The following is a 24,820-nucleotide window of genomic DNA, read 5'->3' as shown; positions in this document are numbered from 1 at the left end:
TTATTATCAGGAAGCAGTATCCAACATATAGCACCAGTGACGAGACTTGAGAATATTACGACATATCAGGCACCTGCTGCACATTACACTTGGAATTGAACTCTAGTAAGATGTGTACAAGTGTACTCCTGGTTGGTGAGTCAAAAGAGGAAGTCAGTGCACCACAGTTCATGGACTTTGCAGCTGCAGATCTATTGGACTATGCAATCTCTTCTTCACAATCTCACTTCAGGTTGGTATGAACTAGTATACTGCTCAAGCAATCGTCAAGGACATGGTATGGCACTCTAACAGAAGTTATAATTTTATATGAATAAGTAGAGTCGTCATATTAATAACTATCTTATCACTAAGCACAATCATATTGTTTTATATGTGCAGTGGTATATTGGTTATGCAACATAACAATTAGTATCTAAAGTACTTGACAAGTATCGGTCAATGATATGTTGTTAACATTATGTTGCAGATATTTGTAAGCTTTTGACATGAATGAGAATTACTTAGACTTTACCCTAAGTGATCAATGTTTTATCAAAAACTCATTCATTTTGAAAAACAAAAATTAAACTTCTTTCTACATTAGTGATTTCTTATTTCATGTAAAATCTTTTGAAATCACTATTGTAAATCATTTTCTCTCTATTACCATATGTTCTATGATACAGGTTCAGTCTCCAATGACTTTCTTTCACTGACAGTCATGAGGTTGAAAACCCACAACGTCTATCCCAGACTGTAAAGACAAACACAAAAACAGAACCAACCAACACTCTCTTACCACAAAATGTAGTATGAATGAGCGTGAGGGAGATAGTGCCTAGTGCACCACACAAGGAAGGTTCTGTAGTCAACCCAGTAGCTCTGTCTCCTACATAGATGAGTAGTATTTAAACCGAGACAACTGCTAGCCCCCATACATCTTCTCAAAAAGATGTAATGGCTGAAAAGGCACAAAAACAGTTACTAGATTCATTCTCTCAACAGGGTGAGTCTATTGAATTTTGCCTGTCGGCCAAGGTATCCGATGTAGTGTCACCACTTCAAAAATAATCAATTTTTGATGCACAAGGAGAGGTTACACACACAAAGGATGAGTTGACGGAAACAAGAGTTTCGACCATTTTAAGGTCAGATTCGATTGTTCAAGGTTCGTTAGTGGACCAATTGCCTTTACAGGTGTTAGGAGAGGATACTGATCCAAAAGCCATATGTCAGTGGTTAGTGTCTACCTCCCCAGGCTTAAATCCCCTGGATGCATCTGCGGATAGTGGATCTGATATAGGTGCAGATCGGCAACTTGTTGACAATGATTCAGATATTACCTGATGAGTCACAAGGAAATGTCTTCACAGGCATTAGAAGGGAACTTTGATCTTTATGCTAAATTCTTTGGATCATTGTTTACCTTCCCAGAATTCAAATCTGGAACCCTAAAAGGGAAACTAGCAACTTGTAGATTATGACTCAGATTCATCTGACGAGTTTAACAAGGATGGGGATTTGTGAACTCCCATTGCACCACCTGTGACCTCCTTAAGGATGGCTAAGGTGATTTTCCTTGCAGGTACAGCTGGATTATGGAGCTATGAGAGAAGAGTGATACACTTGTGAGAATGAGTGTAAACACGAGTGGAGAGAAGAGTGAAACACATGTGAGGTACACTAAAACACAATCACACACTCACAGTGAGGAAGAAAAAGAAACTACTTGTTATTTCTTTTCCAACCAAGTGAAATATGAGAACTCCTTCAGACGACGGCATACATTCCTTCTTTAAGGGGGAGATAAAAGCTTAAGTAATAGTTTGGAGGATTCCTCAACTAAGGGGGAGAAATAGCAGGGAGTAAGAAAAAGATCCTACATGTACACTACACCACACCATTGTTGTTTGTAACTACGGATCCTATTGTACGGGAGAGGTGGTAAACACAAGGTGATTTCCTAGTAAGGGAAGAAGCTGTTAGGGGAGTACCATTGGTTTTTATCTGCGGATCCTATTGTACGGGAGAGGTGGTAAAACGAAGGTGATCTTCTTTAACCAGTTGATTCTCATAGGGGGAGAAGCAAGAGATATGGGCTTCTCAACAGGAAATGTGGTTGTACAAATGAAGATGGAACTACTTGAAGATATGTTCAGTCAAGAGGAACATCTACTTGGAATCTGGAAAATGTTAAATCTAATCCAGAACTTTTCTGCTATTTACTTTGCATGTATGTTTATATCTTTTTCTTATTTGTTAGTTGAGTTATCCTCTAGGTATTTGTGTGTTATTGTCTAACAAACAAATAGGGGGAGATTGTAAGTCATATGTCATAGCCTATTTGTATATTCGAGGATTCAACTCAACTCAAATAAGAATGTAATAAGTAAATAGTGGATCGACCGTCAAAGAGATCTCGCAAAGTAATATCTGTCAAAGGATTCAGAGACAAGGTTCATCTACAGACTTGAGGAACTAATTCACTGGAAGAAGTTCAAGAAATTGATCATGCCTCAGTGATATAAGTCAAGATTGTGGATTTAATCAAGTGACAGAGATCTCGTCAGGGTATCATTAAATTACAAGGATTTAATCTGAAGAAAATCAAAGTGTCAGAGTCAAGACATGAAGAAACGTCACGGAAGTTAGTCACTCATGAACCAGACAGTACATCGAGTGTCAACGTTGAAGTGGTGGAATTGATTCATAATTTTCAGTGATTTTCAGAAGATTTGCAGAAGAATGGTTGCTGCTCAAGACTAGAATTAATTCTCTATTAATTAATTGAGTCATCTAATTTAATTAAGAAAATAAATTATATCTGCGAAGAATAATTTATTTATTAATTGAATTAATTGATTAATTAATTCTGAATTAATTCTAGGAATTTTAGGAATTTTCAGAAGTTTAATTGGATTAAATTCAAGGCTTAAATCAGCAAAACAAATGAAAATGAACTAGCATGACAATCTGGATTGTCATACCGATTGTCATGCTAGGCCATTTTACATTGTCATACCGAAAGTTACATCAGGAGGGTGATTGTCTTGCTAGTTCATTCTGATTGTCTTGCTAGTTCATTCTGATTGTCTTGCTAGTTCATTCTGATTGTCTTGCTAGTTCATTCTGATTGTCTTGCTAGTTCATTCAGATTGTCTTGCTAGTTCATTCAATTGTCCTACCGAAAGTCTTGCAAGCTTAAAGGATTGTCATTCCAATTCAATTGATTCAGCTGATTGATTAAATAGAAGCAGAGAAGCAGCATATCATTATTCATCTCAATCAAAATACAAGAACAAAAGAGAGCAGCCGCCTTGAAAAATATCATTCTTCTCTGCAGAAATTCAAGATCAAATTCTAGTTTGTTAATGTTAAATCCAAACCACTAGAATTATTTATCTTGTTCTTGTGTATCAATCTAGCGGATTAAAATCCCTAGAACTTAATCTCAAATCGCGTTTAGCATTTGATTCTAATTATTGCAAAAATAGAAAAAGTTCATGTCGAATTTATTCTAGATTTGTGATAATTGATTTGAGATTAATACCTTGTAATCGATACAGTTGTTGTAACACATTTCAAGTTTAATAATATTTTTATTTAACTTGAATTTTGTTTCACATTTTTTATTCCGCATTTTATTCGATTATTTGGTAACGTTTGTATTCAACCCCCCTTCTACAAACACATTGGGACCCAACAATTGGTATCAGAGCCTTCTGATTAACGAACAAATCAAGATCCTAGACTTTTGTGATTTTTCAACTCCTTGAATTTTTATTTATTCAAAAAATTCATAATGACTTCACATAAAGTTGGAACCGTTAAAATTCCACAATTTGATAAAGAGAATTATATCATGTGGAAGAAGAAGATGCTATTATTTTTACAAGTTGCAAATCCCAAATATTCAAACTTGTTAAAGAAGGGTATAAAAACTCCGATGGTTATTGAACCGGAGGTAATAATAGATGGTGTGGTGACTACTGAAGCTAGAACCTATCCAAAAGAGCCTGAAGATTTTACTCCTGCTGAGAAGGAAGAAGCCTCCTTGGATGCCAGCCTTCAATTAATATTAATTGATTCCCTTGATCCCTTGATGAACAGACATGTGATGAACTGTAAAAATTCCAAACACATGTGGGAAACTATTGAGGTGATTAATGAAGGCACAGAGGAAGTTAGGGAGAACAAGTTGGAAATCCTAACCTCTGAATATGAACATTTCAAATCAAATCCAGGAGAAGGAATTACTGAAGTGTTTGAGAGGTACAATGCGTTGATCAACAACCTGAACATCAATGGAAAGTATTATTCAATCAGGGAGGTCAACAAAAAGTTCCTTTTAACACTGCCAGCTCATCTTGAACATAGAATCACTGCCATTAGAGAAGCTAGAGATCTGAGTGAGATTTCTTTCAATAATACCTATAAATATGAGACTGGATATTAAACCGTATGGGTAGAAGTGATAGCGATTTAATGTTAAGCTTAAGCGATTATCTGAGTTAGGGTATTTCAACCCTGTAGGTCCTAGACGGAAAATCCGATTATCGACATCGGACTAGGAATGATCTAGTGATTAGACGTCGAGATCAATAAAGTTCCAATCGAAGGGCCTGAATGTTGGGATCGTATCAAAAATAGGATAGTAGTTTGACGATAAAGCCGAACGTTCAAGTCGAACCAAAGTCAACCAGTAATAGCGATTAAAGCTTATTGAGGCAAGTATTCCTAACCTTTCTCCTAAAATACTGCAAATATTTATCTGTTCCTATTCTAAGTTCAGAATAGTTAAATGTTTTTATATTTCACTGCAATTACTCTTATTTATGCAAGTACCTTTTTGATCTTGTTCTTTGATTATCGAATGATCTCTTGAGCAAGTACCCATTTGTTCGGGTTATTTGCGAACCCTGAATTGGGATGTTTTGAAATTAAAGTGATTTGACATCAAAATACTCCATGGACTGGATGGTTATGATGAGGGCCAGTGATGAGCTGGATCCTAAGGGCCAGAGATGGCTGGTCCCTTGATTATTAGGCCATAGTAGCCTGGGTACCCCATATGTTGGATGGGTGTATGCGGTTGGGTATATATCTGCACTATATCCTGACTGATCAGCAGGTTATAGTGCATATGTTGGTTTCTAGTGTCCAGTCTAATTTATTGTTGATCGCCATTAACGGCATTCTCTCTCGAAAAGTTTATGATTCCAAAACCGGACAAAACCCTGATTCAGGAAATGAATCTGGGAATCGCTTGTCACTTTTGGATTTATAATTACAGGCTGGTGATGGCCAATGTTTATTCGCTCAACTCCCTCAAATAAATAGAATTGTTTAAAAATTGTTTAAAGTTTTTGTCCGGAAATTTTCCTTTGTTATTAATGCTTGAAACTCAAATTAAATACTTGCTGGGCATTTTTGGCTCACTCTTGCTTTGTAAATTCATATTTCTTTCAGAAGCAGATAAGGTTAAAAGTGAATAGCTTCCGTTAGACAGCAGAAGTTAGAGAGATCTCCGCTGTGAAAGGAAGAAGAAGTTAGAACAATAAGACAAGGGCATTAGCATAAAGGTATTTAAACTTGTATCGTAGTTGTTGTGAATTATAGAAGGTTAGATTCTTGTTTCATACTATAACCTGTAAATGATCCGGATTCAAGGGGTTATTTATATATTATTTTATTTTATGTAAAGATTATTTAGTGACACCAAATATTGACCCCGGATTTGGGTTGTTACATATGAGCCTCATCTCTTCCAATTCAGATTTTTCGTTAAACTGTTGCATCTGGAGTTGTTGTCTTGGTGCATATTGCGGTTGCTGAAAACCAGGGGGTTGTACTGCTTTGTTGGATACTGCTGATAAGGCTGCTGAACCGTATTCTGAGTTTTACTCCAGTTAAAGTTAGGATGATTACAGTTGTTTGGATGATAGGTGGTTGGTACATGTTGTTGTGACCTCTGAAAGTTGCTCACGAACTGAACTGATTCACTAGGAATGGCACACTGATCAGTCTCATGGGCACCAGCACAAAGCTCACAACAACTAGTGATCTGTTTAACTCCATAATTAGACAGAGAATCCACCTTCATCGTCAAAGCCTTTAGTTGAGCAACTATAGCAGTAGCTGCATCCAACTCCAGAATTCCTGCTACCTTGCCCTGAGTTAATCTCTGAGTAGGATTCTGGTATTCATTAGCAGCCATCAATTCAATTAATTCATAAGCTTCATCGTAGCTTTTACCCCATAAGGCTCCTCCTTATGCTGCATCAAGCATGGGTCTAGAAGAAGCACCCAAACCATTATAGAAATAGTTAATGATCATCCAGTCAGGCATCCCATGATGAGGACACTTCCTAAGCATCTCCTTATGTTGATCCCAAGCCTCACATAAAGATTCTCCAGATTGCTAAGCAAATTGAGTAAGTGTGTTTCTGATTGCAGCAGTCTTCGCCATCGGAAAGAATTTAGTTAAGAACTTTTGAGCAAGATCCTTCCATTTGGTAATAGACCTTGGTGATAAAGAATGTAACCAGAACTTAGCTTTATCCCACAGAGAGAATGGGAAAAGCCTCAACTTAATAGCATCTTCAGAAACTCCATTGAACTTAAAAGTGTCGCAGATCACGAAGAAATCTCTGATGTGCATGTTGGGATCTTCTGTCGGAGAACCCCCAAACTGAACTGAGTTCTATATCATCTTAATCGTGCTCGACTTGATCTCAAAGGTATTAGCCGTGATGGCTGGTCGAACAATGCTAGACTGAATATCATTGATCTTTGGTTGAGAGTAGTCCATCAAAGCCTTTGGATCCGCTTCTGGTTCTCCCATTTCAATAAGAGCCTCTTCTTATTTCTCAACTAAGATTTCTTCTTCAACTTTCTCCTCGACTACAACTTCTTCCTCAGCTTGATCCAGTGTCCTCTTACGAAACTGAGGACGCGTATGCATACACGCTCGCTAGAGTACCTAAAACACGACAAGGAATTATGTAAGTAACAATATCAGAGTCACTGAACTTTAACGACCAATGATGACAAACACATAAACTAAAAATTAACAATGAAATCACCGGTAGCGGCGCCAAAAACTTGTTAGGGCTAGAATACGCGCTAATATTCATGCAAGTATACGCGATCGCAAGTAATATAGAATAAATTCTAGTTCGTTCCGACAAAGATAGGTTTATGTTAATTCCAATCAATGTATTTATGCAACACTAGTATGATTATTATCCAATGCTAAAACGAATAACAAATTGATATTGTTTATACTACACTTAACAAAGAGACTATACTAAAGAACTTAAACTAAGAGATTAAAGAGAATTGAATAATATATGACACAAACATGGGATTATAACTTCATTAAATACTTAATTCAATAGCCTTTTCGTTCTTAACCTTAGCATGTAATGGTGATGACACTAATCAGATAACATGAAACTGATAAAAGCCAACTTTCGTTGTAAGAATACCATACTACCAGACATCCAAAAAAGAGATAGAAGCTGAATAGACACCAATTATATTGAGACCCTGTATGTCTATAGAATTTGACAACATAACGGTTTAACATACAAGTTATCTCTCGTGATTACATAGGGCAAGTAAGATGGTTAAAATTACCTATGAATCATGTATATCACATACATGAACCTATGCTAGCATGGCAAGTTCTAAACCCTTAAATTCACTTTCACTTCATTAAAGATTAACACACTATCTTATAAGTCTGCGACGCTCATAAGACGAATAACCACAACCAATACTAGGTTATCATACAATCACCACACACTAAGGCATCGAAACAAATTAACTAAATAAATCCATAAATAAATCCGTTAGAACCCCACAATAACGATTAGCCCATAATCGGACTCATCATCGATGTGGGTTCCGATGAAAGCATGGTATAATAAATGTAGTCTTTATACTTAATAAAACCAAGTATGAAACAAGAGTATAGGTTCACGAATAAGAAAACTAGCATCCAAGTTACAACTTAAAACAAAGAATCACAAGTATAAATTAGATCTTCTTCGCCTTGGTTGAATTGTGCTCTACGGTCTTCTTACGCCTTCTCCTCAAGCTCTGGGACGTCTTCTTATGAAAAATGAGCTTAAGTTATGTTTATATACCAGCTCATGCAGAGTAGAAGTCTTCTGGATCAAAATTCTATGAGAAACAGGATTTTCTTTTCCCGACCTGGCGTGGCCGCGCGCTTGACCAGCGCGGGCACGCTGACATTCTGCCTTCCTGGCGCTTGACCGTCTCTCTGGAAAAAATATTGACTTCTTCTTTTCTTGCTGATTTGAGCTGGTCTTTTCATGAGCTTTTATTCTAGACATCATCCTAACACCATATTAGCATCCAAACAATGCCAATTCACCTATATTACTGATAAATGCCTGAAATGCAAAAACACTACAACACGTTAAAAACACTAACAACTTGAGTATAAAACATCAATTCAAAGCTTTACGGAGCGTTATAAAGTGTCATAAATGTCACTCAACACGATGATATGCTTAGATTATGGAGTATGAAGTATGAGACTGAGATGTGAGTTAGAATCGAATTTAAGGCAAGTTTCCTAAGCCCTTTCTTATATATGTGACATACATGTAATGTTTCTTTCTAAATTATTGTAACATGTTTATGCTGTGAACCACATCTGGTAAACCTTTACTTCTGAGAATGAAACCCATGACTTCATTTTATCTTCGAATTCTCAAAATCCAAATACTTTATCATATCCTATGAACACAAACCCCACGATACGATACTACTTCAACATCAGCAAATACCTTTCATTCAATGAATACACACCCTTGTAAATCTGATTTCATTTCCTAAATACCAAACCTTTGTTATTACAAGGTTAAAACTCTTTTCACACAGGATTTGATTATCAAATGCAAATGTTGTTTTAGTTAATTATTTTATAACTGATGATTATGATTCTGTTTAAAGAAATGAATGCTTTTATTGAATTGAATTATTATAATTGGATTCTTTTATAAATTATGTGGACCACATTCATGGTCAAATGCAGGCCAAAGTGTGCCTTGGATCCAGTATAAAGAACAGGGTTGTGTGCCATGTTTGGGGTTAGTGCGTGACTGATCAGCAGCCTAACCTTTGATTTTTAGTTAAAATGAGATAAGTCCAGTTCTGTAATTCTTTCGAAAGATTGAATTTCCTAGTTTTTAATTGATACAAATATTGATGAATCCTTTTGTATAATACCCTGAGCTTATGAATTCTTGATGAACTATTGCAGATTATTGTTGCTATATTGGTACTTGCTAATCATTGTTGCTCACCCTTGCTTTTCTTTTAACCATTTCAGAAAGGCGTACAGATAAGTTTCTCAAGTACGATAGCATTTAAGGCTAAGGCTAGGTGAAGAGTATGAGTGGTTAAGTTATCCAGAGGTCAAAGAAGGTATCCAAGAAACTTGATGAAGAGTGTTCGAGTTAGAGTTATTTATTGAGATTCAGTTGTAAATCAAGTTTTTAAATAAAGTAGTAGTGATTATTCTTATCGAAGATGAATTGATGTTGTAAAAGATGTTGTTGCTTAATAATAGTGGTTGGTTCTAATTTTAATATTATAACCTGTATGTGATCCTGTTTTCAGGGGGTTAAACTGTTTTCTGTTAAATTCTTTTCAAATGTTCAGGTTTTTAAATTCTTTGGCTTTTATTATCTTTTCAAAAATACAGGTTTTTAAAAAGTGTTTTAAAAGTGCTTTCGTGTGGTGACGTCAAATCTAGACCCTCGGATTAGAGGGGCGTCACATTAACTTTGGATGTCTGTTCATGGAGGAGATCTTAGAGAACCAGGCTTAGAAACAAGATCACATCTTGTATACCGGGTACCTACAGATTGTTCTAGATGGAAAGCTGATAAAACAACAAAAGGCTTTAGTTCGTAGTGATAACTTGGAAGATTCTCGTGTGCTATCATCAAAGATGGTTGTCAAGTTAACCAATCAAAGATCCTATCCAAATAACAACAAACTCTCATTGATTTATCACATGAGAGAGTACTTTGATATAATTGCTCAGCATCCTGAAGCTGCATATCAAGCTAAAGAAGGTCCAAGTCAACAAAATGTTCAACCAAATGATCCACAGCCTGAACTTGAAGCTCAACCTATGGAAATTGATCAGGAACCTGTTGCTGCTGAATAGTAAGAAGAGGTCGTGCCAAAATAATCAGAAACAGATGTCTACTCCAAGTCAAAGTTTTAAAGATTGCCCTGATTTATTTAACATAGACTCATTACACATAGGTGACTTTCACAGACAGATCCGCAAGGAGCAAGTAGATATAAGAGGTAGTGAATTTTTTTCCCCGCAAATTTATAATCACCCTCTAGAGCCTACACACACATCTCAAAATCTCTTAGCCAAATCCCTAGAATATAAGGATCCAATGGTTGGACTGGGAGAAACTACACACGATGCAGCAAATAAGGAAGGTACAATGAGAGAACCCACAACTCTGTCTCCTCAGACGCAAAGTAGTACACATACTGAGACAACTATAACTCCCCTTGTATCTTCCCAAAAGGATACAATGGCTAAAAAGGCAAAAAAACAGTTCCTAGATCCATCTTCTCAAAAAGACGTGTCTATTGAAATTCGCCCGTCGGCCACGGCATCCTTTATAGAGTTAAACACTCTCTCTAATATCCAAGATCTTGTAGTTTTAAATGTGTCAATTAGAATAGCATTATTTGGTGAGAAAGAATGTATGAAAACATGACATTCAACCATATTATGGTTAGAATATCATGTTTAAGGTCCTTTAATGGATCAACTATCTTCACAAGTATCACAAGAGAGTGCTGTAATCGTTGCCACATCTACCACAACACATATCTCTCCATGACTAATAAACCTGGATGCATCTACGGATAGGGGATCCAACATAGGTGCAGATTAGAAACCCATTGGCGATGAACCAGATTCACCTGGTGAGCCTATGGGGACAGTTTTGTAATAACCCCAGTTTTTGAAAATTTTTGAAACCCTGATGAATAGTATCTTTTTGCTAATTGTGCTGATTAAGGAAAATTGTTAGACCACACTATGTAGGAGTTCTTTTATTGATATTTTGAGATCTTATTAGTACTCTATACGGTATATGAGTGTATGTAAAGATCGTCAAAATTCGAATTCGAATTCGAACACTTTGATTTTTCCCGAAAATTCACCAGATACCGAAAGAATTGAGTATAAGGTAACATGAATAAAAGGATTTAAATTCAAGGATTATAAGAAAGGATCATTAAAGGACTATAAAATATTAAGAGAGGATTAGGAAAGCCCAAGTACTAAGATCCTGGATATCATCCCTGAAACGATCAACTAGAACAAGAGTTAAGTGAATCGTAAAACAAATAAACGACCAAGGGGCAAGCACATGCAAGTAGCATGAGAAGGAAGCTTCCAAAATAAGCTAAAACTTGTGGTTAAAAGCAAGGTGACATCATCACACTACAAGAATGAGACATGTGGCAAAGTAGTGATGCAAGCAATGACATAAGCAAGTGAAAACAAGATATTTAGCCAACAATTAACTACAACCATGCATTCTTTGCACAAAGATCAAGAAAAGACAATCAAGCAAAAGCTCTCCCCCATTTCTTTCTTCTTCCATTCGACCTTTTCAAGAAATGAAGAAATAGATTTTCAAAACTCAAGCTTTAGGCCATGGAAAATTACAAGGTTTGTTTCCTTGGATCCTATATTTCATAACATAGTTATACCATGAGTTTAAGATAAAGATTCCATAGTTTTCTTAGGTAATCCACTCATCAAACATGATGATGAATAGTAGTGAATAGTAACTTACTTTGTTTTTTTTGATTTTCATGAAAGCTTAAGGTTGATTAAGCATAGATCAAGGTTCCTAGAGGCTTGTTAGTGACTACCCACTCTCCAAGGAAGGTATAAACTCTTGAACCCTTAGTTTTAAGTTTGGTTTGTTTGGATGATAATGGTGCTTAGATGAATGGGTTTAGTTTGATTTTGATGGATGTTGGATTTTTGTTAAATTAGTGATGATTTGGTGTAGTTTAAACTTTGGAAATCGTTAGGTTATAGCCGTCGTAATGCCCGATTTTCTTTAAACTGTTTTGTGCTTAACTGTTGGACCGAACACCCACTGGTATGAACTAACCACTTTCATGATAGATAGTTTATGTTTCAAGCTTCGTTTTGAGATGTCGTTCGCTTAGATCCAATGTACGGTTTAGGAGAAATGACCATTTTAAGTAACGGCGTTTCGTGAACGAACCTTTACCCCTAGATTTACTTTGAGACCTTGTTTAAGGCCCTTAAAAGACTAACTGGAATACGAAACAATTATGTAAGGTGGATTAGGTAGTTGGTAAAGTAGTCGCGAAAGAGTTGCCTTAAAACGTTTAACGGTTAATTTTATAAAAATGGTGAAGTCGAGGTTACTCGAGCTACTTATGTAAATCATTAAGCGCAAAAGCGAACGTTAGGGTCTAATTGGATAAAGTCTAGTTTCTTAAGTGGCCGTGGTTTAATTCTGGCTTATGTTGTTGTTCATAGGTTACTGGACCCACTCTAAGCTTAAGTCTATCCTGGAACACTCAGGCAAGTTTTCTACCCGTTATACTATTGTTGTGATGTAAATATATTGATGCATTATCTTGAGATAAGTGCATGGTTGTTATTAGCAATTCATGCGATATATTGAAGCATGTTGATATAATATATATGCATTCCTGTTTCTTAATCTTGATATTTAATTGTCGATTCAATTATTATAAACTGCATAATACCTATGCTAGAGATATGCATTATTTGCGTATACCCTTAGTATAGGGGACCCAAAGTTGAACATTTTCCTAAAACCAGGAGGCGAGGTTCTCGAGTATATTTTATATAGTTTTCTATAACTATTAATGGAATAAGGTATATTCAATAGTTCTGAATAATAATCAAACTTATTTTCGATTATTCAAATAAAGATCTTACTTTCGTATAAGTATATCTTTTGTTATTTATTATACGTTTCAAGTATGAGTTTTAAGACTTCTACTTCATTTATTTTTATAAAGATTATTCTTTATGGGAATATTATTTAAATAATAATATTCAGATATTTTCTAACATATCGAGACCGATTTATTTTACTAAATCATCATTACTCCAAATATTCTTAAAAATGTTTCAAGTCTTCAAAATGATTTTAAAATGTTAGAGCGGATCCCAAAACTCGATTTTAATTTAAGATCTGCCTTTCGAAGGGGATTTAAATACTCGCTCAAAACCTAAGGGATCCGGCTCTGTGGTGTATTTTCGGTACAACGAAGTTGCAAATTTGATAAAAGAGTTTGATTACTTGCCCAACGTTCGGGAAGTAAGCCCAATCAAAATGCGTCGGCATAGGCACCATGGGCTCAGTGGGAGTCCATAAAAGTGTAAGTGGCTCAGTGGGAGTCCATCAAAGCATAAGTGGCTGAGTGGCAGTCCAACATAAGGTCCTAATGCGGCAAGGGTGATGACTAGTGGGGAATTCATCCATCTACTAGTAGAAAAGGTGACTTAATTGGTATATTTTCCTGATCAGCAAGATATCAGGTTTATGCCAAGGTTTTCTTCTTTCCAAATTCATTGGATATTACAACTCTGTTTATAATTTTCATAACAGAGGTTTTCAAGGAGTGTATGAGATATATATATATAGGTGTATATATATCGAAAATTAATGAATTATCTCGTAACTTCATTTCTTTCAAATGATTTTTCAAAGATTGAATCTATTCAAGTCTTATCTTGTAGTCTCATCTATGTGATGAACTTTTGAAACTGATTATAACTTGAATGGTGGTAGTTCAAGTAGTATTCGAAAAGATATAAGTATATGGGAGTTTTTTGTAACTTCATATTTTCAACTTATATCTAGTTAATGATTATCCTATGCATGACAAAGATTTTCAGAAAAACGTTGAGACAAGGTTAGATATATGAGATCACCTTGTAACGATATTTTTATACAGTTATAAACTGGAACTCTATGTATATTATGCATGGAAGAGGATTTCCAAGATTTTGAAAAGTATATATATGTACGACTTGGTTGCATTAAGATATCAAACTTGGTTCAATTCTGGTTGACCAAGACTTTCATGAGTACTATGAGAATGCTCATATATTGTTAATTATTATACATGTTATTTTGGTGGGCTTGTTGCTCACCCTTGCTTTATTCTTTCATCACACAACAACAGCTAGACAAGATGAATAGGAACAAGCTCCCAATTCACGAGCGGATAGGAAACGTTCCGTAGTTTCCTGTAGGCGTTGATGCCGCTGTAGCTGAGGTAGGAACTACCAATAGGCTAGGCTTTCAACTTTTGATGTACCAGACTTATGTATATTTATGAATTGTAATAATGGAAAAGAATATGTAAAGTTATTCAGAAACCCTTTTGAGGTGTAATGACTTATAATTACGGAATAAAATGACTTGTGTTATTTTTGGTATTCATCTCTGAGACTATAACTTGTGGTGTGTGTGTATCTTGTGGGGTCACAATATGCAGTAGTTGGTTGTTTATTAAGATTGAGTGTTATTAAGGGAAATGGAACTTGTGACACCCCGGATCCCCGACCTCAGATTTAGGGGTTTTACAAGTTTCTTCACCGACACTTGAGAAAGCTGAGGATCAGATGCCAAGTATGACGGCCTCAGTGATTCTCCTTGAGATTCAAACTCTGGACCAGTCATCTCTGGGTGACATGCAACTCGTCTTGTACAAGGACGGAGAATCGCGAACTCTCATGGCACCACTGTTGACCTCCTCAAGGATCGCTCCAATATTTTCTGAAGGTACTTCTGGATCTCGGAGCTTTGAGAGGATTGTATCCGTGAGATGAGTGAAACACCAATTTTTAAACCGAGTAATAGAGTGCTGACCAAAACACCACGAGAAGCCAGTGAGACACCTACCATCCAAAATATACCTATAGACATGTCACAGTATGTAACAAAGGCTTATCTTGAAGTGCAACTGGCATTCAAGGATGAATATCTCAAATAATAACAGACTCTAAAGGATCAATATCTTAAAGCTGAACAGTCTGTCAGGGATCAACAGATTGCCCGTCTTTCCGAACAACTTGAACTTCAAAAAGCATCTTTTGTGAGCTTACGGGAATTCGTGAAGAAATCACTCTTATACTCAGGAAAGGGAAAGGCAATTGCCAATATTGAGCCAAAGCTCTTAGTTAGCAAGCAAGCGCCAATCCTTACTACCACTGGACTAGTTCTTGCCAGTACTGGGTCAAAAACCTCAATCAGTACGCAAGTATCTATTTCAGAACCACTTATTCAGAATGTCCCGGACTTGATCTTGACTACTCAATCAGCCCCAACTCTCAAGGATAACACAACTGAGGGGGAGAAAAGGGTAAAGCAAGAAAAAGTAGTTGTTGCTGTAGATTTAATTTAAGATGCATTCCAAGCAGTTGGCTCTAAATATGATGAGTTTGGTGATGAACTAGAATAGGAGAGGGGTGAAGAAATGATTGATGAGAGGGTGTTAATCAAAGCAAGAGCTTCTGTGAAGAGTTTTATGACTCAGGGGGAGCAATCAACATCTAAACAAGATCTTCAGAGTCAAGACATTAAAGCTCAGAGGAATCTTCTATCGAAGGTATATGCTCTAAGGCCGATATTCTCAGAACTTGAGTTGGAAGGATTGGAAGAAGGGGAGATAGATGAAAGAGATGTTTCTAAGGGATGTGAACCTGTATTTCAAGAAGTATAGATGGAAGAGAGAAATAAGCTTTCTGAGGATGAATAATATGAAGACGAAGATGCTTTCTCGAATGATTGTTTGTATTATGGAATGACTGAAGAATATAAACTATCTTATAAACAAATTCAAGACGAGATAGAAAGATCAAGATCAAGAGTCCAGAGGGCTATTCAGAGAAATGAAGCCATAGAAGCTAGAGAATCATATCTTCGATGAACCAGAAGAGAAAGTGAGTGGGATGATGTGAAAAGGAAAATGGAAAAACCAGAAATCTATCTTAAGAAAGACATTGGCAACATAAATCTTCTAAATATTATGGAAAAATTCAGGGAGCTCTTTGTCAACATTCATACATTTTTTCACGAGTTAAGTTGGATAATCACTGGTGTCACAGTGAAAACTTTGAAGAATGGGTGGAGAATTTATGTTAATCGCATTGACAGGTTCCAAATAAAGATATCCACCAGTGTTCTGAAAAAGCTAAACATAGTTAAGCTGTTTGTCCTTAGCACAAAGATCCCATGATTGATATCAATGGAGAATGAATACTTTAGAGCCAAACTTCGGAAGATGATGATGGATGTGTCTCCTCAAGCATTCCTTCAACTGATCAAGAGGTTTGCAGATGGAAAAATACAGAACATTACATTGTCTGATGAACACTTGAGACTCATTCGATATCTTCTTCTCACCTTTCTGGAAAGTCAACTATGAAGCAAGAGAGCGAAGCTGGAAGCTCCATAAGTGAAAAGATTAGAAGCAGATCTCAAAGCTGTTGAAGCACTATATGCTTATAGGTTGAATGAGAAGATGATCAGAGATTCAGAGAAAGAGATGAGACATCTGAGCAGAGCATATCATGAGATGGTGTTCATTAATAGACTGGCATAAGTTGATCTTTTAAAAGATAGTAAACCTATTTTCAACACGGATGATGAAGGGATCTAGTCTTTGAGATCAATAAAAAGAAGATCAAAATCAAAGATTTTAGAGCAAGTAAATCAGACTCGAGAAAGACTTATTGGATGTCAAAGTATCTACATGCAAAAAATGACAAGGTTGCCCTGATTCCGATCATGGCGATACTTGAAGATGTAATGGACGAATAGTCTATCAACAACACCAGGAGAGTACAAGGTCACCCTAAAAGGATAATAGTCTTTTTAATGGAAAAAAATCTACTTTGTTGTTTAGTCTTATCACCCAAATTCTCCAAGATCAGATATCTTTAGTTGATGCTCAAAGAGCTGAACAATCCACCACCCATGAATGCACTTGAGATTGAAGCTCTAGATTCTGTTCAAGCAAGGCTGAATGTACTTCTGAATAGAAAGAAAGAAATATCTCTTCCAGACTCAACACATGCATCAGATCCCAAGAAGAAAGCTACCAACAGAAAGTATGTTCAGACTCAATCTACTCAAGGAAGAGAAGGTAGTCAAGGCAAGAAGCAGAAGAAGACAAAGAAAAAGAAGACATAGTTTATTTGTTCAGACTAGAGTAACACTTCTTTTCTTTGTAATTTATAATTTATGAAATCTAAAATTGTATATGTGATCCAGTGCATTTAATATTATTCTCTATTTTCAATACGTACTTTTTCTTATTGTCATTTAAGTTATTCTTTAGGGATTTACTTGTCGAACTCTATCAAACTAATAGGGAGAGATTGTAAAGCATAATATAACGTAATATATAACTGAGGAAATATAACTCAACATGAAAATAAACATATATATAATATTAACTGTGAAGCACAGGAACCCTGAAGATGAAGATGAGATAAATACAAATAATCAAAAGATGAAATTAATGTTCTAAGTCCGTAATCAGGTCATGGAAAGAAGTTCATTAATGTTCAAGCCTCTGTGAAGAATAAAATTTCAAAGGACTTCCAGTATTAGTGAAATGTATTGATTTGAAGTATTGAAGCACTACTAGAAATAGTGCCTACGACATCACCCCTTTAACATCGGTTAGAAATGTCACCGATGTTAAAAGCAGTTTTAACATCGGTTGCTTTCAAACCGATGTTAAAGGTGTTGTAAGACATCAGTATCTAAACCAACCGATGTCTATAATCATTTTTAAAAAAAAATAAAAATTGCCCGCTTCTTTCTTTCCCCCGTTAATACACCAAAAAATTCCCCATTAACCAAATTTTTTTATTTTCAGTTTCCCCCTTCTCTCTCTCTCAGCTCTATCATTCTCTCTTCTCTCTCTCTCTCTCTCTCATTCTCTCTTCTCTCTCACTGTCTTGTCTATTTTCTCTCTTCTCTTTTCTCTCTCATCTCTCACTGTCTCTTTAACCTAAAACTTACATTTCACTCTCTTTAACCTAAAACCCCTAAATTTATATGAATGAAACTCGATTAATTCATAAATCGAGGTCGATTGATGCTGAAGAGCCTTGAAGGAAATGTGGACTACTCGATTAGTGTGTGAAAAGTAAGTTTTTTTGAATTTAATTTCAAATTTTATGTTTTGATTTTAATCGAGTTTGTTTGTACAGGTCGGTCTCTGGAGCTGGGTTTGGTTAAACTTGAAGGGGGTTTGCTCGATTAGGTAAGATTTCACATGCATGTGTATTTTTTGTTACTTTAATAGATGCATGTGTTTAATGCCTGTTCTTTTTTTATGTGTTTAATGCATGTTCTTGTTTCATGTGTTAATTTTATGTTTTGTTAATTTAATGCATGTTCTTGTTTAATTTTAAAAGATGCATGTATATGGATCCTGTTTAGTTTATGTTGTGTATGTTCTTGTTCTTGTTTATGTTCTTGTTTAGTTTAGGTGTGGAATTGTATATGTGTAAATATGTAGTTGTAATAATTAATTTATATGTTTAATAATGCGTGTTATAAGCATTCGTATTACAAGCATTCGTATGTTTAATTTATAGGCATAATTAATTTATATGTTTAATTATGTTTAATCCTAAATAAGTAAACAACTAAACATTACTTCTTAATGTTTGAAATGACAAACAGGTAGGTTGCTAGGTTGCTATTTGTCTTAAAAATAAATGGACAAGTCGTGGATTTTCAAAGACAGGGATTCTTTAGAATATGAGATAGGTGTTGAAAGTTTCTTAATATTTGCAGAAGAGAACTCAAAGGATCATAAGAACATCCCTTGTCCTTGTGGGCATTGCGTTAATTTTAGAAAATATAATGTAAAAGTAATACGGGGTCATTTATATGAAAAAGGTTTTAGTTTGGGGTATACTGATTATATTTGGCATGGAGAAACTAGTTCTAAGAGTGTTAGGTCATCTGCCGGTAGTACATTTCTACCTAAGGAGCAAAATGCTCAATCCGAAACTGTTGACGTTTGTGAAGCTGCTTATAATTCGGACGATCATGATTCGTATGACTTCAATAGGTTTGTAGCTGATACAGAACAACCTTTGTATAAGGGCAGTGAATGTATGAAGTTAGAGTCAATGTTAAAGCTACATAATTGGAAATCTAGGTTTGGTATTAGCGATAGCGCCTTCACTGATCTTCTCACTTTTGTTGGTTTCTTTATTCCTTAAGATCAATTATTACCGGTTAATGCATATGAGGCAAAGAAAACCTTATCTGACTTGGGCCTCGAGTACATTAAATTTCATGCATGTCCAAATAATTGTATACTCTACAGGGTTATAAATCTTAATGCATCTGAGTGTCCTAAATGTCGTTTATCTCGCTGGAATGTTGCGAAAGATGGTAAACTTAGGATAAATAGTCCATCCAAGTTTATGTGGTATTTTCCTATCATTTCTAGGTTTAAAAGAATGTTTAAATCTCCTGATACCGCTGAACAATTGATTTGGCATTCAAAACAACGGTCAAATGATGGTCAGATGCGGCATCCGGTCGACTCTCCTTCATGGAGGAATATTGATTATCGGTGGCCTTCGTTTGCTAGTGATCCAAGAAACCTTCGATTAGCTTTAGGAGCAGATGGTATAAACCGGTTTAATAATGGCCTAAGCAATAGGTATAGCTGCTGGCCGGTAGTATTGGTAGCTTATAATCTTCCTCCATGGTTATGCATGAAGAGGAAGTTTATAATGTTATAAATATTAATTCCTGGTCCGCACGAGCCGGGAAATGATATTGACATATACTTAGAGCCGTTGGTCGATGATTTGAAGAAGCTTTGGGTAGAAGGTGAACCAAATGTCTATGACACTTATAGTAAATCCTATTTTACTTTAAAAGCGGTTTTGATGTGGACCATAAATGACTTTCCTGGATATGCAAATTTGTCTAGTTGTGTTAATAAGGGTTACAAGAGTTGTCCCATATGTGGTGATGACACTGTTGCCAAATATTTAAGTCATAGTAAAAAAATGTGTTATCAAGGCCATCGTCATTATTTGGCTGACCATCACCCCTATAGGAGACAAAAGTTGGCTTTTAACGGCGAACAAGAGCTTCTGCGACCACGTCCACCCCTTTCTGGTAAAGAAGTGTTAGCACAACAGGAACGAATTAAATTTTCTTATGGAAAGGAAGTAAAGAAGTCCAAAAAGGTTGATTGTCCGTGGAAAAAAAAAGTCTATTTTTTTTGAGTTAGAATATTGGAAGTTTCACCACGTTCGTCACTGTCTCGATGTTATGCACATCGAGAAGAATGTGTGTGATAATCTGATGGGGACACTGTTAAATATGCGGCATAAGTCAAAAGATAGCGAGGCATCTCATCGTGATATGCTTGACATGGGTGTTAGGGCTGATTTAGCTCCACAAGTAGGAGAAAATAAAACCTACTTGCCTCCTTCTGCTTTTACTTTATCAAAGGCTGAAAAAAGAAAAATATTGTCGTCATTCTTGAATATGAAACTTCTGTATGGACATGCATCGAACATTAAAAACTGTGTGTCCATGACTAATTTAAAGATTTATGGGCTGAAGTCCCATGACTGCCACATCCTCCTCCAACAGTTGGTCCCGGTTGCAATTCGATCCGTTCTTCCGAAACATGTTAGGGTCACAATAATATGATTGTGTTTCTTTTTCAACTCCTTGTGCAGCAAAAGTAGTCGATGTTTCGAAACTAGATAAACTGCAGTCAGATGTAATATTGACCTTGTGTGAGCTTGACAAAAAAAAATTCAAGCCTCATTTTTTGATGTTATGATACATCTCATATTCCACTTGGTTTGGAATTGCATTTGTGTGGACCAGTGTGCTATAGGTGGATGTATGCGTTTGAACGGTTTAATAAAGTAATGAAGAGTTATGTTAGAAACTGGTGAGGAATCGGTAGAATTCTGCATCGAGTTTCTTAAAGAGAGTTGCAAAACAGCTGGTGTTCCCAAAGACCAAGTCAGGCTTTCTAGTCCCTTATCCGTTGTGAAGATGAAGGAAGTCGAAGAGAAAGAGCGAGATTAGGCACATTTAACTGTCCTGTTAAACAATTCTGAAGTATTTCCTTATATAATGTAAGTTCAGTTTTCGTTCTTGTAAAACCATATCTTTTCGGTAAGTATTTTTGTGAGTGAATATAATAGATGTTTTTTTATCAGAAAGCATAAGGAATATCTTGAAGAAATTCATCGAGGAAAGAAAAAGAGTGTTCATTGGCTCATGGGAGAACATAATCGGCTGTTTGTTGATTGGTTCGAAAGAAAAGTTGGTTTCTATTATTTTGACTTTTATTGTGAGTTTTTTTAATATAATTAATAAGTGTCTATGTAGTTAATGACAATGTGTGCAGGTTAGGAGTGAACTTAAGGAAAACCGCGCCCCTGTTTCAGAAATGATAAGATGGTTGGCTGCCAAACCATCTTATTTTGTTTTGACTTACGAAGGATATCTAGTTGACGGAGTTTGGTACTTCACAAAAGATCATGATAAATCAAGGGTTGTTCAGAACAGCGGTGTTTGTTTAGTTGCTAAGACGGTTCAAGTTTGTAGTGCTAGGGATTTAAATCCGATCGAGAGTGATATGACATTATATGGCATCTATCTAGAAATATGGGAGTTGGACTACCACGATTTCAAAGCCCCTTTATTCTTGTGTAAATGGGCATCGAATGACAGAGGTATCAAAGTGGATGATCTTGGCTTCACGCTTGTGGACTTTAGTCGACAGGGCCAGAAGAAGGATAAATATGTTTCCGTTGATCAAGTGAAGCAAGTGTTTTATGTCGACGATCCGGTTGATGCTACCTGGTCCATTGTATTAAAATCCATGACTCGAGAATATCACGATATCTACAATGAAGATGACCTAGGAGACACGATAATGGAGCATCAGCCATTTCGCTCTAATATCCCGACATGTGATGTTGCTGATGATATGGAGCATAGGGTTAGAGAAAATGTTGAGGGAATTTGGGTTATAAACTGAACAATATATTTATATTTTGTAAAACTATGTACTATGTTGTGTGTATTCTCTTTCTATAGTTAATACGTTTCACTTAATGTACTATGTTACCATTTTATATGAATGCACTTCTACTTTACACGTTTCGCTTAATGCACATATTTATATCAGTTGATTATTTAATTATTCATGTTATATCTGCATATTTAATTATCTGTATATTTAATTATCTGCATATTTCAAGCTAGAACTATGATTCCAATTGATATTGCAAGCTGGCCTAAGATGGATCGGGAATTAAAAGCCAACTTATGGTCTGATATTGAGGTAAAAATTGTACATGTTCTTAGGCTTTTAATTGTACATGTTCTTAGGCTTTTAATTATTGTTAAATCTGTTTTTAATTATTTTCAGAGTGCATTCAAAATTCCTCCCGAATGTGAGGCTTTGGTGCTAAAGTTGGCAGGAGTAAAGTGGAGGCAATTCAAAACTATGTTGACTTTCGACTATGTCATGCCGTTTGTTGGACAGAAGAAAAAGCTTAGGAAACCTTCAAAGAAATATTCCTATGTGAGCAAGGATGCTTGGAAAAAATTTATTGCAGATAGAACTTCAAAGAAGTGGGAGGTATAAAAAATTTATAAATATTATTTTTATTTAATTATGAGGTGCAAGTAAAAACTGGTATTTTACTACAGCCATTGCGTAAGGATCAGAGCGAGCAGGTGAAAAAGAGGAAATATCCACACCGCATGTCGAGGAAAGGGTATATCGGTTTACAAGAAGAAGAAGTAAGTGATTATCAATGTTGTCTTCTTTTTGTTTGTTTTTCATGGATTTTAATTATTTCTATATTTTAAACAGATAAAAGCAGGGAGGTTACAGCCTGGGGAGAAGAAAGATAGGGCGATATGACGAAGAAGTGGAATAAATAAATGCCAAAATTGTAAGTAAAATATTTTAGTAGATTTTACAAGCTTCGAAGCAAGTAATTTTACTTTTTGTTTTCTTATTTTCTGTTGACAGGATGCCTTGCTGGAGAATAAGGAAAATGGAAAATTTCAACCATTGGGTGTTGTAGATGTGTTGAGCACGGCCCTGGAAACTCCTGAACATTCAGGACGGGTTCAAGGTGTTGGAGGGATCGTCCCCCCAATATTGTTTTTCAATTTGCCTAAGGAGAAACGAACAAGAATTATAAAGGCTGAGTTGATGGACCGTGATCGACAGAGGGATGCTAAGATGGATAGATTAAAGAAGGAATTCATGAACAAGAATTATAAAGGCTGAGTTGATGGACCATGATCGACCGTGTTTTGGTGGATGGCAGCATCCAAGAAGAATCCTTGGTTCCCGTACCCGTATGTGGTGAAATAGAGACGGTCCGCCAAGCTGTTGGCTCATATTTAGCATGGCCTCGGGACATGGTAATCTTCCCGACTGTAATTAAAAAGGTATGTTGACGCCAATAATTTCTCACATTATGTTCAGAAAAGGGGTTTCTATATTTAATAAATGATTTATTAATTAATTTCAGAAAAAAGGTTAAGGAAATACCTTTGTCAAAAGCAAAAAGTGAGTTGATATGCCTGCAAGAAGAATTTAACAGGGCAAAGACACATAAAAACGTGCCGAGTTGCTTCAGTTTGTTATACAAACATGCGAAAACTTTCATGAAAGCTACTAGGGCCTCTTTGTCGATTACGTGCAATGCAGAGGTCTTTGGAGTAGAGAAAACAATATTTATTTTGCATGAAAATATAATTTCCTTGTTAGAGTATGACATGATCGGACAATCTACAATAGCGGCATACATGGCGTAAGCATAGTTTTATTTTTATTCTTTTTATTCTGCACAAATACATATGCTAATGAGCCCATTTTTTTAGCTACCATGGTCACTGGTCACTGAGAATGATGATTTAGATCTGTTTGCCTTCTGCGATCCTGGTGTTACATTTTCCCTCAACAAAGGTTTTAAATCTTACATTGTCAATCGGTTGAAAGAGGGGAATGTTGATCGTGTATTCTTCCTGCCACATAACGAGAAGTAAATTTTTAATTTGTTATAATTAATTTTTAGGTAATTTTTTTCCGCACATTCTAAATTTATTATATTTGTTTTAAAAAATAGTCAACGTTGGATTTTAGTCATAATATGGAAGGGTGACATCTATATCTGCAATCCTTTGTCTCATCGGCATCATTTTCCTAAGTTGGAAAAAGCACGGTCAAGGTAATCTCTACGTGAACATGTTTCGGTTTTGATATATATGCTTATAAATTATTTTTAAATATTTTTTTGACATTGTGTCATTCTATCACGTAGCGCAATAAAAAATTTTAATGCCGAAACTGGAAGGGGAAATAAGCCTGCAAAAACAAAGAATCTTGTTGTAAGTTTTGCATTTAGTCTGTGTTTCTCCAGATTGGCGAAGTCCCCCTTTCTTTGCTTCTGGCTTTGATTTTGTTATTTTGTAAAGGGATCGCCCAAACAGTCTGGTAGTCATGAATGCGGCTACGTCGTCCCGCGCTATATGAAAGAAATAATTTCCGACAGAGAAATGACATTTAGAACCAAGGTATATCTAATTCACGTGTTAACTGTTAAATTAAACAGTTCTACATAATTCATGTGCTAATTCCTTGTCACGTTTATTAAAAATTAGTGGGCGACCAAGACACG

General features: G+C 35.8%; 1 protein-coding gene and 1 non-coding gene across 2 annotated transcripts; both read left to right on the top strand.

Moving 5' to 3' along the window:
• The first annotated feature begins 6,329 nt into the window (after nt 1–6,329).
• On the top strand, nt 6,330–6,436 carry LOC141709351 (small nucleolar RNA R71). The gene has a single exon (XR_012569933.1). It is a non-coding gene; the product is annotated as a small nucleolar RNA R71 (small nucleolar RNA).
• A 12,396-nt stretch (nt 6,437–18,832) lies between these two features.
• Nucleotides 18,833–22,155, top strand: LOC141695813 (uncharacterized). The gene is made up of 6 exons (XM_074500028.1): nt 18,833–19,235; nt 19,347–19,760; nt 20,019–20,261; nt 20,377–20,676; nt 20,834–20,877; nt 21,520–22,155. Exons 1-6 carry the CDS (start codon nt 18,833–18,835, stop codon nt 22,153–22,155), a joined length of 2,040 nt encoding a protein of 679 aa, XP_074356129.1.
• Nucleotides 22,156–24,820: the final 2,665 nt, after the last annotated feature.

Source organism: Apium graveolens, chromosome 2 (genome assembly GCF_009905375.1).
Source record: "Apium graveolens cultivar Ventura chromosome 2, ASM990537v1, whole genome shotgun sequence".
Lineage (NCBI taxonomy): Eukaryota > Viridiplantae > Streptophyta > Magnoliopsida > Apiales > Apiaceae > Apium > Apium graveolens.
The sequence above is the reverse complement of the archived record's forward strand: the minus strand, read 5'-3'. Positions and strand labels throughout refer to the sequence as shown.